Source organism: Chroicocephalus ridibundus, chromosome Z (genome assembly GCF_963924245.1).
Source record: "Chroicocephalus ridibundus chromosome Z, bChrRid1.1, whole genome shotgun sequence".
Classification (NCBI taxonomy): Eukaryota; Metazoa; Chordata; class Aves; order Charadriiformes; family Laridae; genus Chroicocephalus; species Chroicocephalus ridibundus.
This window is the reverse complement of record NC_086316.1, coordinates 77,301,583-77,317,797: the sequence shown is the minus strand read 5'-3', so window position 1 is coordinate 77,317,797 and position 16,215 is coordinate 77,301,583. Positions and strand designations below refer to the sequence as shown.

The 16,215-nt window shown below is 46.1% G+C and overlaps 1 protein-coding gene across 1 annotated transcript; it reads right to left on the bottom strand.

The window, feature by feature from the left end:
• Positions 1 to 1,802: 1,802 nt before the first annotated feature.
• LOC134508765 (aquaporin-3-like) lies at positions 1,803 to 16,003 on the bottom strand. Its single transcript, XM_063320801.1, has 6 exons — positions 15,801 to 16,003; positions 6,973 to 7,099; positions 6,666 to 6,803; positions 5,049 to 5,167; positions 4,097 to 4,314; positions 1,803 to 3,424 (listed from the first exon to the last, which is right to left on the bottom strand). The coding sequence occupies exons 1-6, from the start codon at positions 15,906 to 15,908 to the stop codon at positions 3,256 to 3,258; spliced, it is 879 nt and encodes a 292-aa protein (XP_063176871.1). The 5' UTR covers positions 15,909 to 16,003; the 3' UTR covers positions 1,803 to 3,255.
• Between the last annotated feature and the right edge of the window lie 212 nt (positions 16,004 to 16,215).

Below are 16,215 nucleotides of genomic sequence, written 5' to 3'. Positions count from 1 at the left end.
GTCAAGCATGAATAGTTTAAACCAAAGATTTATTTCTTCCTACAAAGTAAGTATATTTCAACAGCTTGACAGCTGGAGTTCATCTGACCTAAAACCCGGATGACTATATTTGGCCAGATGAGTCTTACCTCTCCAGCGACTCCAAAAACAAGGCATTAACTACAAAATGATTCATTGCCTTTGAAATTTAAGTGGGGAGAAAAAAGAAAAGAAAAAAAAATCTTTTCGTTTGCATGGGCCTGCCAGCTGAATAACGCCCAGAAGCTCTCTCAAGGCAGCTACGTTGAAAACAAACAGAACAACAACTTGCAGCAATGTAAGGGTTCCTGCTGCCAGGGAAAATGCCATCTGCGGTTAACTCTCTCTTTCCCTCCTTATGCTTCAATAACACTTCTACAGCTCTTGAAATCTGGCATATCAAACTGTTCTGCGCATTGCCCTCCTTCCATGGTTAGGGCAGCAAAGACCTGCCCTAATTATGTCTCATATGGGCTTCCCTTCTGGAAGGTGAAGCTAAGTTCTCCGCAGCTCCCCCTCTGCTGACAGGAGGCTGAGCCTGCCCCTTTCCACAGGGTAATGGCTCTCTACTCAGCAGTGCTTGGTGCTTCTCCAACAGATCCCAGAAAAGATGAAGCTTTACACAGTGGGGATATAGTTAAGACAAAAATTCTGGCCTGAAACTGGTATTTTAGTGCAGTTTTTGTAAGGGTATTAACATACGACCGCTGAGGCTTTGATAATGCAAGGGCTCATGCCAGGTGGAAGCAGGAGAGAAGGCACCAAAAAAAACCAAACCAAAACAAAAAAACCCCAAAAAACAACACCCAAACAAAAAAACCCAAACAAACCCCAAACCCACACCTTGAATCAAAAATCATAAGGTCTGCAGTAAGAATTTTTATACATTGATCAAGTATGTTGAAGATACCATGTGGAAGCAGAGTAGAAAAAGGCCTAACAGTCCTGAAGGGAAGTGGGAATTGACCTCTGCAGCTATGTTAGTTGATCACAGTAGTATACAAGACTTCTACACAGACTTTGAGGGATAAACTTTCAAGATAGATATGGAATAAAGCAGCATGCTAACCGCAGATAGAGCACACCAAACAAACTCAGCAACTTTCTTGCCAAAAGCCATTTGATTTCTAGTTGGTGAATTGCAGGAAATCACATTCATCCAGACTTCACTGACTTGTTCAGTATGGCACTGTATGGGAAGTTATGAGCTATTTTAAGGCAGTGCAATTAATACAGGAAAAATACCGCAGGACATGGACCAGCCAAAGAGCAACAATAATTGTATTTACAGAGGACACAGGCTGGAAGAAAGCTGTTTCTGTAATTCTTTTAGCGCTGGGCTCAGGCCTATAATACTTTTCCTTGCATGGCATAGCTAATAAAAAGAAATGACAAGTGAAAGATGCTCAGAAGAATGGCATTAATTGAAAGACTAGTAAGAGAAGCTAAATAGTACTAAGGGCAAGGGACAAACGCTGATCTCATGTTCCTTTTGCCTGAAGAATAAGATGCCCAGTAGCAGGACAACAGCCTATACCTTGGCCTTTGTACTGAGTACAGGCACCCCGTATTCTCCCACCTGCCCCAAAAAAACAGCCCAAAAGGGAAAGGAATAAGACACAAATGGCGAGTGTAGATGTATTGCCTGAAAGTGTTAATCCCCTTTTGCTCTTACAGGCTGAAGAGGAAGAGCGCTTGAGGAAGCTATTGCTATAGATGACTTCCTTTCCATGGCAAAGTTTACTGACAGCTGCTTAAAAATACAACCAACATCAACATTTTACAGTGTAGATATTGACATTTTATTTTTTAAAAAGGAAAAAAAAAGAATACATCATTTTAGTGACTGGAAATGTGTACAAAGTTACATATTTCAAGGAATTCATACATTAAAGAAATAGGCTTTGAAAGAGTTTCTCTAATGCAGTGGCATGGGGCCTACAAATTCTTTCACAACCGATACTGCTCATTTCAAATACTCTATAATAAGATGGTCTTGGGAGAGCCAGAGATCCCCTGAGATGCCAGAACTGCTAGTACAGGAGGCGCCTGACCTCAGTTCTTCAGCTGTGAGTACCAGGGACACCCCAGTAACTCTGCAAGGTACGAGAGGAGATGTTCCAACAACACAATGCCATAATCTAAGGCCACCTCAGGAAAATCCGACAAGATCTCAAAGCTGTCAAAGTACCAGCAGTTTCCACACATCTTTAAACTGACTCATCCCAAACCTGGTATTTAGTAACAGCTTTAAGGAGTATATTTATATATAAATCTATTTAAAAAAAAAAAACACTATTGTGAAATTTACATGAACACACACAACTTTAGCAACACCATGTTTCCAGTGGAACTTGGTTATTAGCTGCTTGCAGTTTATATACAAAGCTGATTAATTGAAAAAGCTGCTACAGGGACCCAAGCTTTCTTCCCAGGTTAGCCCCTGGCTAGAACAAGGATTTCCTATGTGTTATGTTTTAGGAGTGGGCAATATTAAAAATCGTGATTAGAACACCAGGGTGCAGTGGTTTGTAAACATTTTGTCTTAATATTAAATTGAAATCCAGTGCATTCTCACACTCTGCTCTGACATCATGGATCAGCTGATTGATACGATGTTCTAAGAATTCATGGGAGATATAAAGAGTATGGCAAATAAAAATCCTTTAGACAAGTTCATACCTGGTGACAAGTTACTGAGTTTAGAGAAACGTCAAGCATGAATTTGATCTATAGTATAATCACGGGCAAATTTTTCCAGGATGTGGAAGTTTCCATTCCATATTAGCAAAACAATTTAAGTTTTGCACGATGCCCGGTGTACAGATGGGTACGCAGGTTTGGAGGGAAACAGTATGCCAAGCTCACAGGCAAGGCCAGCAACACAGGCCAAAAGAGCTCCAGATCTCTGAACAACTGGCCCATGTTGGAGACGTTGGACAGCAATGCCCACTTCTCTCCTGATTCCTACAGTCCTCAACTCCCTTCTACTAGGGAAAGATTACATGATACTGCATTTGGGGAAAGGGTCACAGGAAAATGCCTAAAGCAAATGCATTAGGGTTACACACACACACGCACACGCACACACACACACGTGAAAAAAAAAAAAAAGCTAGACTATCTCAAGACAGGAAAAAAAGGTCTTCCTGCTGTTCTTGAAGCTCTTCTTAACTCCTTCCTCCTCTTTGCCAGCTGGAGTCCTGAGTAATGAATGTCTGCCAGCTCTAGGCTTCCTCACACCCTTTCCTTGTGCTTCACGTTAGCCAGCTTGACTGTTTCCTGCTCAGAGGCAGGTGGAGAAGGCTCATCATGACATCCAATCATCAGCTGATAGACAATCACTCCTGCAATGGCCCCAAGGAATGGAGCAACAACTGGAACCCACCACCACTGTTTACCAGTCCTGGAAAACAAAGGGAAAATGCACAAGGTGAGAACTGCACCCTACACATTAAGATACTCATGTTTGGATCTGGAACAATGCAAAATATGGTCACCTCCAAAGATTACCATTGACTTGCAAAAGACAACAGTACCTGCACGTGCACAGCGATTTCCAAGGCAAGTGTTGCCTCTCACTGCAAGTCCAGATGACAAGCAATTCAGAACAGCTATTTCCAGGAATTTGAAGACTGTCTCTCCACCAAGAAAGGAGAGAAGCAGTTGCAGTACCTGAACTAGGCACCTTCACTTCCCTCCCACTGCTTGCAGGAAAGCAGGTAGTCTGTACCGCTCTTGGCACTCTCAATTTTCTCCAGCAACAGCAAAATCCAAATACAACAAAAGCCTTACATTTTCTACCACTAAGAAAATGATGATAGGCTAATGCTCAGGGTAAACCTGAACTTCTCATGGATGCTTTTAGATTGCCTCCCTGATAGCCATGTTAGGTCATGTGGTCTCACTGCCGGAAACAGCCAAGCTTCTACAATTTCTTAAGAAAATGGGGCAGAGCAAACACTGTCTTTTAAAAATGTTTATAAAATCCAAAGATACTTCATGGGTGCTAAGACTCTTTATAATACTAGAGCCACAAACAACTTGACACACACGGTTTTCATTGGCAAGCACTTACCAGAACACTTCAGTGCCCCAGCCAGCGATGGCTGTGAAGAGACGAGGCCCAAAGTCCCTGGCAGGGTTGACAGCGTAGCCAGAATTGAAGCCCATGGAGGTTCCAATAACGAGGACAACAAAACCAACTGTGAAAGCCTCCAGCCCCGTGGGGACGGGGTTGTTGTAGGGATCGACAATAGCCAAGACACAAACAATCAGGGAGGCAGTGCCAATAAACTGGGGAGAGAGAGTGAAGAAAAATAATTTAATCCAGGTTAATCTTTTAATCAAATTATTTAACTCCTCTGAAGTCCCATGCATTTAGGACTCATTCTCTAAACTCAAAGAGCCGCACTAAGTCATCTCATGGCATTATCAGACTACAGTAGACTGAGCACCCACGGGAATGAAATAGTGGAACATGCTTCTCTTGGGAGCCCACGGGCTCGATCAAGCCCACACCTTTTTCCCTACTCATAGAAGAACTATGAATAACTACTTGAGCAGCCAGAAAAGCTGAAGACACCTTCCTGAACATGCTTCCAGCCTGTCACAGCTGGGTGGCTGCTGTCCCTTTGTGGTTGATGGTCACGTCAAGGAGTAGACAGTCACCTCCAACACCAACCACCACCCCACACCTAGGTGACCTCTGGGTTGTGCAATAGCCACAATAGTACAGTGGGAGTGAGGAAGAGCCATCCTTCCTCATGCTATTGCTCTTCAGGGGCTAAGACCAAGTGTTATCCTTTTCACCAGTGTCCTGGCCAATCTTATGCAAGTGGTTAATCCCCTTAACACAAGCCTAAGGGTGCTCTCTGGTTCTGCTCTTCCTATGGGCTGTGCCAGCTGTAAAAACTTTTCTGGGTATCTTCTCTTTAAATTTTAATTCATTCTGTAACTAAAGGAGAAGCCCAGAACCACCCCAAAAGATTCCTCTTCAAATGCACCTTGTCCTCCTAGTGCCCTCTTACCTGGTCAAAGAATCCATTCACAATGTTCAGATGCTGAGATGGGTAGGTGGCAAAGATACCAGCAGTGCCATTTTGTCCTGTTACATACAGCTGGTTGCTGCCAAAAGCCCAGATGGCATCTAGAGGTGAGGAGGGAAAAAAAGAAAGAAAAAAAAAAAGAGAAAGGCAGAGAGGTCAGTCATTTTCCAACACGCACCAGAGAGAGATCCTTGCTTGGAAAATGACTAAAATGTAGGTTCCACAGAGCCATGAGTATTGAGACAGAATTCCCTGAGAACCCCATTGCTATGTGTTGCAAAACCATTTGGAAAACTTAGGGCGTGATCCACCACAGCATTTTACCAGTCGGGCTCACAGGCAGGTGGCCTGAGTCCCTGCTCCTAATATTTCTTGCTTGCCAGCCACCAGGAAAGAGTTAGAACCAAAATGTAAACACTAAGCTGACTTCAAATCTCTCCCAAAGGTACCCAAAATCCTGTGGTCTCAGACTTGGTATCAACACATGAGATACTGCTATGGACCTGATCTGCAGCAAGCAGGATTTGGGCTGACCTTGCACTTTCCTCTAAGCCAATACACAATTAGTTTTACCTCTCCGGGTTTTCATGTAGAGCAGTCAGCCCCTTACCTACCACTATGTAGAAGCTGGATGACTAACCTAGGCAGGCTCTCTAGATTCTCTCCATGGTTAGTGGAGAGAAAAACAGACACTTTCTGAAGGTAGCTCTTCCGTGGTTTAGGCAGCTAAAATGGGATTAACTCTTCTGAAGAGGAGACTTCAGCCCGCCAACTAGAAAGGTAACTGGTGTTGAACTGAAATCCTGATGTTAACAGAGATGAAGGCAGGTCACCCTCCTCCTTTCTAAAGTGAAAAGCAGTTGGTGCTAGTGCCAAGTGGCAACTTCCTCCCTTCACGTGGAAGGTACACTGACCCAGATGTCCTGCTCAGCTACAGGGAACACTGCTCCTATTGCCAGAAACAGACATCAGGAGGCAAAATCTGAGTCAAAATGTCACCCTTGATATTTGAGGAAGAGCAATTTCCAGCACAAAGAGACAGTTCTTGCCCACTGAATATTGCCCTGTGATGAGGAACAGGTGCATGAGGAACTGGATTTCTAGGATGCTTTCCAAAGTATAGAATCGCTCTGATAAACACAGCAGAAACTGCTAGAAATTCCCCTTGTCTGGAAGCTAACATGAGACAATGCATAAGGCGTCCATGGTGAAGTCTTTTTTTAAAGGATAGAACGGCTGTGGAACAATGCACAGATGGAAAATCCCCGTTACTACTAGTGTTTCATCAGCATTTCTGAAAGTTCTGTTTAAATACATATAGTACCTACAATCGGGACTATCCACTGGTCCATGTTACAGTGATCAGTACTCAAGGACAAAGACTCGCACACTGACGACGCTGGTTGGCCTTTAGATTGATTTGAAACCATCATCAGTATGAGGACAGAAAAGCCCCCCCAAGAAACAGAGTAAGGACGTTCCTCACATCTCTGATCTGCAAGAAAATGCTTCTCTCTGATTTGGGAACCAGCCTCCCTGCAGCGCGTCATGAAGAGCATCCATCTCACCCCAACAAACACAGAACATTTCTGCACTTACCATAGTATAGCCCAAAGACTATTCCAGCTCCCAGGAAAGCCCCCAGGGTTTGGGCCAGGGCATAAATGGGCAGCTTGATCCAGGGCTCCCGAGCCAAGAAGCACATGGCAAAAGTGACAGCTGGGTTCAGATGTCCACCTGCAGAGAGGTTGGTGGTTATTGCATTTTACAGGCAGAATTTGCATCCCAGAGACGAGGCAACGGACACTGGTTTCCATACCAGTGCCACATAGGAAAAGCACAGCCATCTAGGCCTACACAAAAATTGTCACAAGTGAAATCCAGCCCACATGGAGCCACAACGTACCTGATACCTGTCCCGAGATCAAAATGCCGAGCATCACAGCAAAGCCGAAGGCCAGGTTAACAGTCAGGAAACCTCCATGAGTCCCTCTGCTGAGGATGATCTGTGCAACGGAGCCACAGCCAAACAGCTAGGAGGAGAAGAAGAGATTGAAATTACCCTCTCTGTTTCATATCATGGCAATTGCTGACCAGTGCCTGTAACTGCTCCACTTACACCTGCATTCACCATCACAGCCCACCCATCACTCAAAGCCTTCAATCTGTGGTCCAAGTATCTAGGCGTTATCTTCAGGAGCAGCAAGGAAGGAGAAAGGACACAGAACAAGCCTATCTTCTGGCAGGAGGAAACAAAGCCGGGGCCAAAATCAAAAGCAAGATCAGACCACAGATCACATTTCCAAGAGACTGGAGGTCTTTGTCGAACCATCTGATTTTCAGGTGATAGGTGAGAAGAATCAGACAAACAGCACCCTGGACCGAGGTGTTTACAGTTCAGATGAGGGACAAGAGTCCTTATCATTTAAAAGGCTAATTCTTTGACAGTGTCACATGGCAGGGGCCAACTTTGCTAATGCCTGGAAATACGGACATGACTGAAGAAGGTCATACACAGCCTGACATTCATGGAGTCCTCTTTCAGGTGGCACTGGCTGACGGAGGGATTGGAGCTGCTTCCTTGGGCTGACATACCTGCACTTGTGCCAGCCCCAAAGGATGGTCTCTGCTGTGGGCACTCTGAGCAAAGGCCACGCCATCCAAAACCAGCCATATCCTTCCAGTGGCAAAACCATGTAAGAAAAGATCAGGGCAACACAGCTGACCCATCTCTGCAGCACCAACATGGCACAGGCAGCGTCAAGAAAAGTCCATATTCCACAGACAGTCTACCACTAGTACAGCCAGATGCTTGGACTTCTGTCCAAGATCATGGCTGCACTAAGCACTTTGGGGGACAAAAGTTTCTGCTGAGCCATAAGGGGTGTTTCCCAGTAGCTAAGGCAGGCATGTGCTCTTGCTCAAAGATGTGTGCTCCAAATGGGTGATCCTTCTCCTCCCAACCACATCCAAAAGCCATCCTTCCTACGCTCGCCCTTAACAACAGAGATCAGATTCCCGTGGCAGTTCATCACTCATCCAGCTGGAGGCTTTCTGCAGGTCCAAGTCTCTCCACTACCTACTATATAATTTAAGGAGCCCTAATCCTGATCTTCTGCATGCTTTTTTCTTCTACTAACTCCACCTGAATTGATTCTTGGTGTATACCAAGGATTATCACATCAGCAGGTACTGAGAGCATCCTTAAACTAGGACAGGGATTACAGCTTGCTCCTGAGATCGTTAAATCTAGGGATCAAGGCTTGCCTTATTTCTACTGACCACATGCCCATATCTACACACCCATCAAGACTTTCTGCTTCTATGATCTCCATCATCCCAGAATTACACAATTGCCACAGAGGCAGTATCTGCTCCTAGGGAATAAGACACCAAATAGGCAACAGGGGTAGCTCTCTTCACCTCTCCTGCCAATACTGGACATGCCCATTGAGCAATGCACAACCCAGATCAGGGGCAAAGCCAAACCACACCTAACTCATCCCCTCTCATCCCCGTGACAACGGGTGAATTACTAGCAAAGCAAACACTGCACTCAGCCTGCTGGGAAAGCAGCAGCCAGGTAGGCTGCAGGCTGATTCAGGAGGTGGACACTCTGTACACAGGTGCCTCTTGACAAGGAGCCAGGTCCCCAACACAGGATCTTGTGTATAAAGAACAAAGGAACCTGCAGAACTCGTTAGTTCAGGAGAGGGGACGTCCAACACTGCTCTCTACTGGGTGCAGCCAGAACAGCCCCTTCAATGTCCTAACCCTGAGCTGCCCAGCTGGGAAACCACATCAGAGAAGACACCCAGGCAAAGACAGAAAAGATGAGTCTTGTTTATCATGCAGCAAACAGAGCCATTATTCCCAGCTATGCCCAAACCACTGGAGGAGGCGTAGCCCCAGATGAGCAAATAAATACCGGCTAATGACCAGTGTGACATCTGTTCCTTCCCTTACCCCAGAAGAACACCAGCATGCTTTAGACAGAGGTTTAGAGAGAGTATTTATTTGACCATGGCATTCAGCTCTCTAATGCCACGCAGCTCATCGGTCTGACCAGGGAGGGGTTGAGCCCACAAAAAGCTGCAATGGGCATCTGAGTTTGTCACAGTTGGCCCCAGGTTCTTCCAATTGTTTAAGGTATTTGTGTTATTCACTCTGAAAGAACTGGCAGTTCTGCAAGTGGATGGTGGTTGGCTCACTAGTCACATAACTTCTGGTTGCAGAAACCACAGAGTAAATTTTCCCCCCCTTCATCCTCCTGGTCACCTACAAAGGTCCTCCTTTAACCTGGAGGAAGGCCAGATCTGCCATTTCTCAAGAAGTTGTTCCCCATCCTCCTCTCCCTCCATCGTACACCTGGCAATAGCTCTCCAGCTTTTCCTCAGAAGAGAGTCTATGGGCCATGTTAAAACAGCCCGGAGCCACTCCACAGGAGCATTACAATTATTTATCAGATCAGCCCTGAGCACTAGTTGGCTTAATTTGGCGTAACAGTAGAAAACCTGACCCTCAGCAGATAGAAAGAGTAAGGTGATATTAAAGGACAGGTTTGAACTTTGATATGCATGTGTGCAATTCCACCCTGCACCAGTGGAGTCCACTAAGCATGAACATATATTCTCATGCATGACATCCATCCATGGCATTTGACTTTCAGGAACCAGTTCAAATCATGGAACCCGTGCTTTTGTGGCAAGTGGCTTGACATTACACAGTTTTGTTGTGGTAGTGGCTATTACAATTTTTAATTACACCATTTCCACTTCTGCTATTTGCTAGTTTTCCTTCCAAATCCTTTTCCCAGGATATACGAGACTGGAGACCCTCAACATCCATTTTTTTAATTCTTCCTTTTCTAACGCTAGTGGAGAAGTGTTTAGGAGCATCTAGCTTGAGTTGAAATGCAAGGAAGGTCAAATAAAAGCAATTCAGCATTTATCCCAGTGGCTTTAAAGTGCATGCAATGGATACAAAAGTTCTTAGTCAATATTACAGAACTACAGTCGGAGACAGTGGTGCACACCCAAGGCAGAGATGACACCTCAACTCTTGATTTTAGTAACCTGCCTCCAACAATTCTTTTCTTCTTTTTTTTTTTGGTAGTTTTGTTGTTGCTGCTGTTAAAAAAACCCAAACATTAGTGGAAGAACATCCCAGCCAACAGAAAGCCAGGTTAGCCCCTCACATGGCAGCATGTGCAGCAGTCGACGGCTATTCCCCCATGATCCACTAGCCAAGTTCAAAAGCAGTTTTAAAGTGCTAATAAAATGATTGCAACAAAGCATCACTCCGATGGATTAAAGCTACTCTCCTAGGAATTGAGGTCAATGTACCCATTAACCAGGTTGATGGAAGCCTGCTCCCTAATTTCATCTTACTGGCTCTGGCAGATCTATGGCTTTCCCTGCCAACAGGCACGCTTCTCCTCTTCCCTCACAAGTTAATCCAGCTCCTTGCACTGTGAAAAATAACAAAACTCATGTTCTGCAGGATCTGTGAGTTGAACTGGTTCAAGGGTGGAGGGGCTGACAAACTCCAAAGCCTGTACAACAGAAGGGACAGCCAGAAGCAGCAGCAGCAAAACCAGGAAATGGTAGCAGGTCATTGGGTGAAACGTCACACGCAGGAGAACCTTAAACTCCCTGTGTCCAGGGCATGTTTGGAGATTGGCCATTTCGTTTTTGTCACCCAAGGCAAAAACACCCCATCTTAATGTCTGGAGACAAGAAAGCTCCGGAGGTAGTCAGGGATGGTAGGAAAGCACCTTGGAGGACACAAAAAAAGTTGAAAAAGGTAATGAAGAAGTGAGGCCACCGGAGTTTATAGGCAGACCTTGTGAAAAGCAGCCCTGAACATGAACTTGGGAGAAAGGTAGTGCTCAGCACTCCCCTGCACAACAGCCATGTTTCCTCCTTCGCTTGCCTCCGCTTTTCTTTGGGGTGCTTTTTCACACCTTCAGGTGCAGCACAAAAGGCCTGGATGCATTTGCTTTTGGACTTCAGACAGACTGATCTCTAAATCAAGATGGGAAAGTTTTGCTCGCGCAGCCCATGAGGAGTGTTATTACCCGAGTTACAAGCTTCCTCTTCAGCCAGCAAATAAACTAGGGATTAGACAAGGAGCCTGCTGTAAATCCACCCTAATCACCTCGGTGGACAGGAAAGGCTGCTCAGCCCTCACTGTCCTCCGTTGGTGGAGAAGATGCCAGAAGGGCAGCCAAACCAGGGGTCTACTCTGAAAGAAAAGACACTGAAGTATTGATAGAAGATTTTAAGCATTTGACACACAAAGGGATCCCTCTCTTCATATCAGAGTGGAATTTAGGGCTGTCCTACATTCCCTTCAAGGGGGAGGTTGGGAGAGAGTGGGCAGACGACTATCACTTTACAGACAGTTCAAAACAAATTCCCAACTCCTTCTCCACAGCTCAATGCAAGAAGGGGTTAAAGGCACTGTAAGTCTCCCCCATGGCCTCTTGCTGCCCTCCCCAAGGAGCAGGACCCAGCCGGGAAGATCTGACAACAGATCCATCCCCATTGCTGTTTCTGCTCAAACAGCATGAGGACATCTTCCTCAACTCCATGGCCCATGCAGCCAGGACAATCTCCATCAGCCACACAGGCAGTGCAAGGAGCACCATCATTTTTGCCTTTCCCTAAAGCAACTCTTGAGCAACCAGGCTGGTCCTTGCAAGGCAAGGAGAAACACTAGAACCCACAGTCGGGCTTCTTACCCAACTCAGCTGGAACCACCCTGGACTGAAGCAGTCCTACAGGGAAGGGCAGCCACAGATGGTCCGTCATGTTACGGCTCTTTCTGCACTTCACACTGTCCCGGAGCCAGGCAGGGCTGCAGGACTCAAGAGATAAGAGGGGCTACAGAAAATTGTGCTGCACATACATCACGTGCTACAACAATGCTGCACAAAGCTGGGGAGACAAGCGGCGCTCAGCACAAGAAACCTGAGAAACTGTCAGCAGAGGAGCCGGGCATTAGAGACGAAATTCACTATTTTACTTTGTTTCCCCCACACACAACCATGGAAGCCAAAACACTTATTCTGATATCCCCCAGACATCAGAATCCCTCAGATTGGGAGGTTTTGTCTCTTAGAAAGACCTGTACAACTGGTGGGGTTTTGCTCACAGGGTTGGGCACTGCTGGGGAAAAGCTGCCTTCCCACTGACAGCAAGTCCTGGTGCCTGAACTGTCCTGTTAGTAGGAAGGAGAAAACTCCCTGCTCTTGCATGGGGATAGCAAGGAGGGACAGTTTCAGACAGTTAGTGAAGAGCTTTGAGCTCTTCTGGTGGAAGAGGTGAGGGAGAGCAGCAGCGCTGCCACTTCCCACGCCTGCACACCCGGCAGCGCAGATCCTTCGCAGGGGGGGGATAAGCAGCGCTTGACATGCTCACAGCAAAGATTTCCGGCCCCTTCCAAACCCTATCAAAGCATTAAGAAAAAACAGAAATTTTAAAAATTACAAAAAAAAAAACAAATTTAAAAAAATCACATTCTCCAAATGTGACAAGCTGGGTTCAAGCAAACTGGCGCAAATCAAACAGCGGCTGCGGGGATTGCTGTGCAGCCCCCGACGGCTGCAGGATGAGCAGCAACTTTAAGTTCTGCACTGCCAACCGTTCACTGAGGCTCCCAGCCACTTTGCAACTTTGGTTTCTGTGGTCTGCAGCTCACTCAGACTCCAAAAAGCTCCCACCTGGCCACAAAGTCAAGACAGCCCTGATTGAAAAGCAGTTAGGAATTGTTTTGTTCTGTCTTTGTGCCTCCACAGCAGTGAATCACAGTTAGTCTGGCTTGGAAATCAATTGTAAACAGCGAGTTCCTTCTCCTGCAAATGTAAAAACCAAACAGTGCCAGCTTTGGTATTTACAGCCAGCAGAGCAAGGCAAACAGATCGAGCCTTTAAGGGAGGCACACTGGAAATCCAGCTTTAGTGGGTTGCTACAGTAATAACACAAACAGCAAGCCACTGGGAAAATGCCTTCAGCGTTTGCATTGCTTAACTATTGCCAGCAAGCGGTGCTTCTGACATAGGTATAAAGTTCAAACCTAAAGTACTGCTTGAAAAGTGCGTTTTGAAGAGGGGAAAAAAAGACGGTCACTTTAATTATCAGAGGAAAGGGAGAATCAGCATTACTGTTCTTATAACAGAAAGGACACTACTTGCAGACTAATACTGTGTTGTGCCAGGTGCTGTACACAGCAAAAGCAGCTTGCAAGTAAAGAGCACCTCGCCTTCGCGCTATTCAGGGCTTGGCTGCTTTAGTTGGATTATTTTTCTTATCTTATCTTAAAAAAAAAAAAAGAGGCACTATTTTGTTTTAACATTCTGCTATCTTTCCAACCTCCTTAAAAAAATAAGAAAAATAAAATCAAGCACCAGGTTAATTCTTACAGGCAAAGAGACTTTGCAGGGGTCTGAAATCGCTTTGCTCTAGAAGAGCTTGAGCGTGCTGCGGTCGTTACAGGAGTGAAAGGGAGGAGGGAAGAAGCTGAAGCCGTGCCAATATCCACAGTGGGGCAAGTTTTACATTAGACAGTGAAATTTAAAGTAAGCTGCAAACTTTAAACAGTCTCCTTCCCTTCAGCTCAGGAAGTTAATTTCAGTGCGAACAATATCAAACCTTAAATCCATCCCTAATATTGTTCTGCTCTGGACATATTTGCATATTTATGCTCAATCAGTTCCATGTCCGGTGAAGACAATTTCATGGATCACATGTCTTTTCTCAGGTATTTTATTGTTTGAAGACAGTAAGAGCGATTTACCAGGCTCAAATGCAGCTAAATGCATGCACACCCAGCTCAGCCTCCTGGTGGGGCGGCGGGCAGCAGGGGCTTTGGCAAGGTACACAACGACAATCTCTCTCCTGGGACTGTCCAGTTCAAACCAATACCCAGGCCACCTGAAAGGGGAAGAACATCATCTTCAAGGCGCTTTCTGTTTTAGGCAGGTGATATAATAAAAAGATGCAAAAGAATTGGGGTGGTAGGGAGCAAAAAAAAAAATTACTTTTTTTTTAAGTAAAATAAATAGAATCACTTCATTAACACAATAGACTGGGAGAGCTCCAAGGCAGAAGGGCACTGACGCCCAGCAGAGCCGTACTGCAGGCTTGTTGCCCTGGAACCCATTTCCCTCTCTGTAAACCCTGGTTTTGTCTCTGTCACACCAGGTAATGCAGTTGGAAGAAGGAACATTTTTTGGATCACAAGCCCTTCTGAAAGCTCTGACCCACGTGGCTAAAGGCTTGCTTCTTTTCTCCAGCAATATTAAAAGCCTTACCTTGCTTCAGTCCTGAGACTAACTGCAGCAACATCAGTGATTCACGGACAGCAACTTTCTACCTGTTAATCACTTTCTTATAAGCTTTTACCCACCCTAATCCCAAATAATCCTTCTCTGAAAAATCAACAAGACTTGTTTGGAAATCACCAAAGGTGCGTCACTCTGATGATAAAGACACTGCACCTTGCAAAGCTGCTTTCTTTTAAGAGCGGTAGCATTTTAGGGGGACCTGTATCCTCCCACACAAGACCCAGTAGTCTCCTCTTTCCAATCAAAAAAGAACTTTATTTATTAAAACATAAGATAGTGTGTCGGTCCTTCTGTGTTGTCCCCACAAGCATGTGCAGCTTCACCAAGTCATCCACCAGTTAGAGAGAGGTGTAAACCTACAATCACTCCACTGGAGCCGATAGGATTGCCCTGGCTTTGCATCACTTCAGAGAAATTTTCCCCCGCAGGTACTCACTGGGTGAACACCAACCCTTTTCTGCTGCAACGTGAACTCAACAGGCTCGCGGCCTCTTGCGCAGTCCTGCACTTTCGGATGCAGTTGCCTGAAGCCAGATATCCCCACCCCGGTTTTGCTATGCCAGCATTTGCTCCTCACACACCCCTGTCCTAACTGTTCACATCTGCCTCAGACTTCCAAGCAAGCCAGGGCTGCCCAAAACACCTTCAAACCAAATCGCTTACAGAGATACCCACCCTGCTTCATCCCTTATATCCCATCCCTTCGGAAACCGAGCACTAAAAGAGTTTTGTTGCCATTTACCACTTAAGAACACATCAACTGACAGCTCAGCACTGCCACACACAAGGCAAGCGCAAGGTCCTGATCAGCAGCCGGCACAGGCATCGTGCAGCCCAGCTGATAAGACCCTGGGGAACGGGCAGCCAACAGCAAAAAAACCCACTGCAACAGTTTAAATTCTGGCTACTTTTTCTCCATAGGATGCACAAGGAAAACAAAGCGAGGTGAGGAAAAAGCTTTCACTTCCCCGGGTGATAACCCTTGGAAGTTATTTCAGTGCCAAGAAAATATTCCAGGGCAGGGAGAAAGGAAGTTTTGCATGATCTCTAGCAAAACACTTGATGCTTGCACAGAGACTTCTTGCTCCCTGTGCTTTGCAGACACATGGAAGCCCCCAGACACCTGCCCAGCTCTGCGGAGCCCACCCTTTGCTGGCAACCCCAAAGGTCGTCCTATGGCAAGGTGCATGAATCTTTTTGCTGCGGATAAGGATTTCTCCAGTCCCCAGGGGGCAGGTTGCACTGGAGCTGGGCTCGTCCCCAGTGCAAACTCTGGCAGCAGCGCAGCCCCATCACCAAGACGATTTCTCCCCGCACCCAGGGGATGGAGAGCATCCCCACACCCAGGAGATGGAGAGCATCCCCGCACGGCAGCACGGACTCACCACCAGGATCAGTGTCCCCAGGCATTCAGCCAGCGCTTGCCGGACTAGCTTGTTTCTGATCCTCAGGTGCTCCTCAATAGTAGCAAGAACGTCCTTTTGCCTCCCCATCGCAGCAGAGGTGCTCTTCGAGCGGTGTCAGGGGAAAAGCAGCAGCTGACAAAGCCTCAGCGAGGTTTCTTCCCCAGCACAGATGCCTTCGCTTATAAATAAGTTCAGCGATGCCTGACACACCTCCCGGGTAACCACACCCCTTCCACCCGCTTCTCAGACCCAACTTAGCTTTTTTTTTTTCCTCCTCCTTTTCAGTGTGAGACAGAGTGGGTGGTTTTCTTCATTTCCTTTATTGCTTGCATAGGTAAGCAAAGAATTCAGGAGTTTCAGAAGAAGGAACGAAATGTGACAAAAATGTCCTACT

Coding starts and splice junctions, on each gene's coding strand:
- LOC134508765 (XM_063320801.1), bottom strand. CDS start 15,908: ATGGGGAGGCAAAAGGACGTTCTTGCTACTATTGAGGAGCACCTGAGG. Junction 5,168..6,665: donor AGTCTTTGGGCTATACTATG/GTAAGTGCAGAA, acceptor CCTCACCTCTAG/ATGCCATCTGGGCTTTTGGC. Junction 3,425..4,096: donor TGGGGCACTGAAGTGTTCTG/GTAAGTGCTTGC, acceptor TTTGTTTTCCAG/GACTGGTAAACAGTGGTGGT.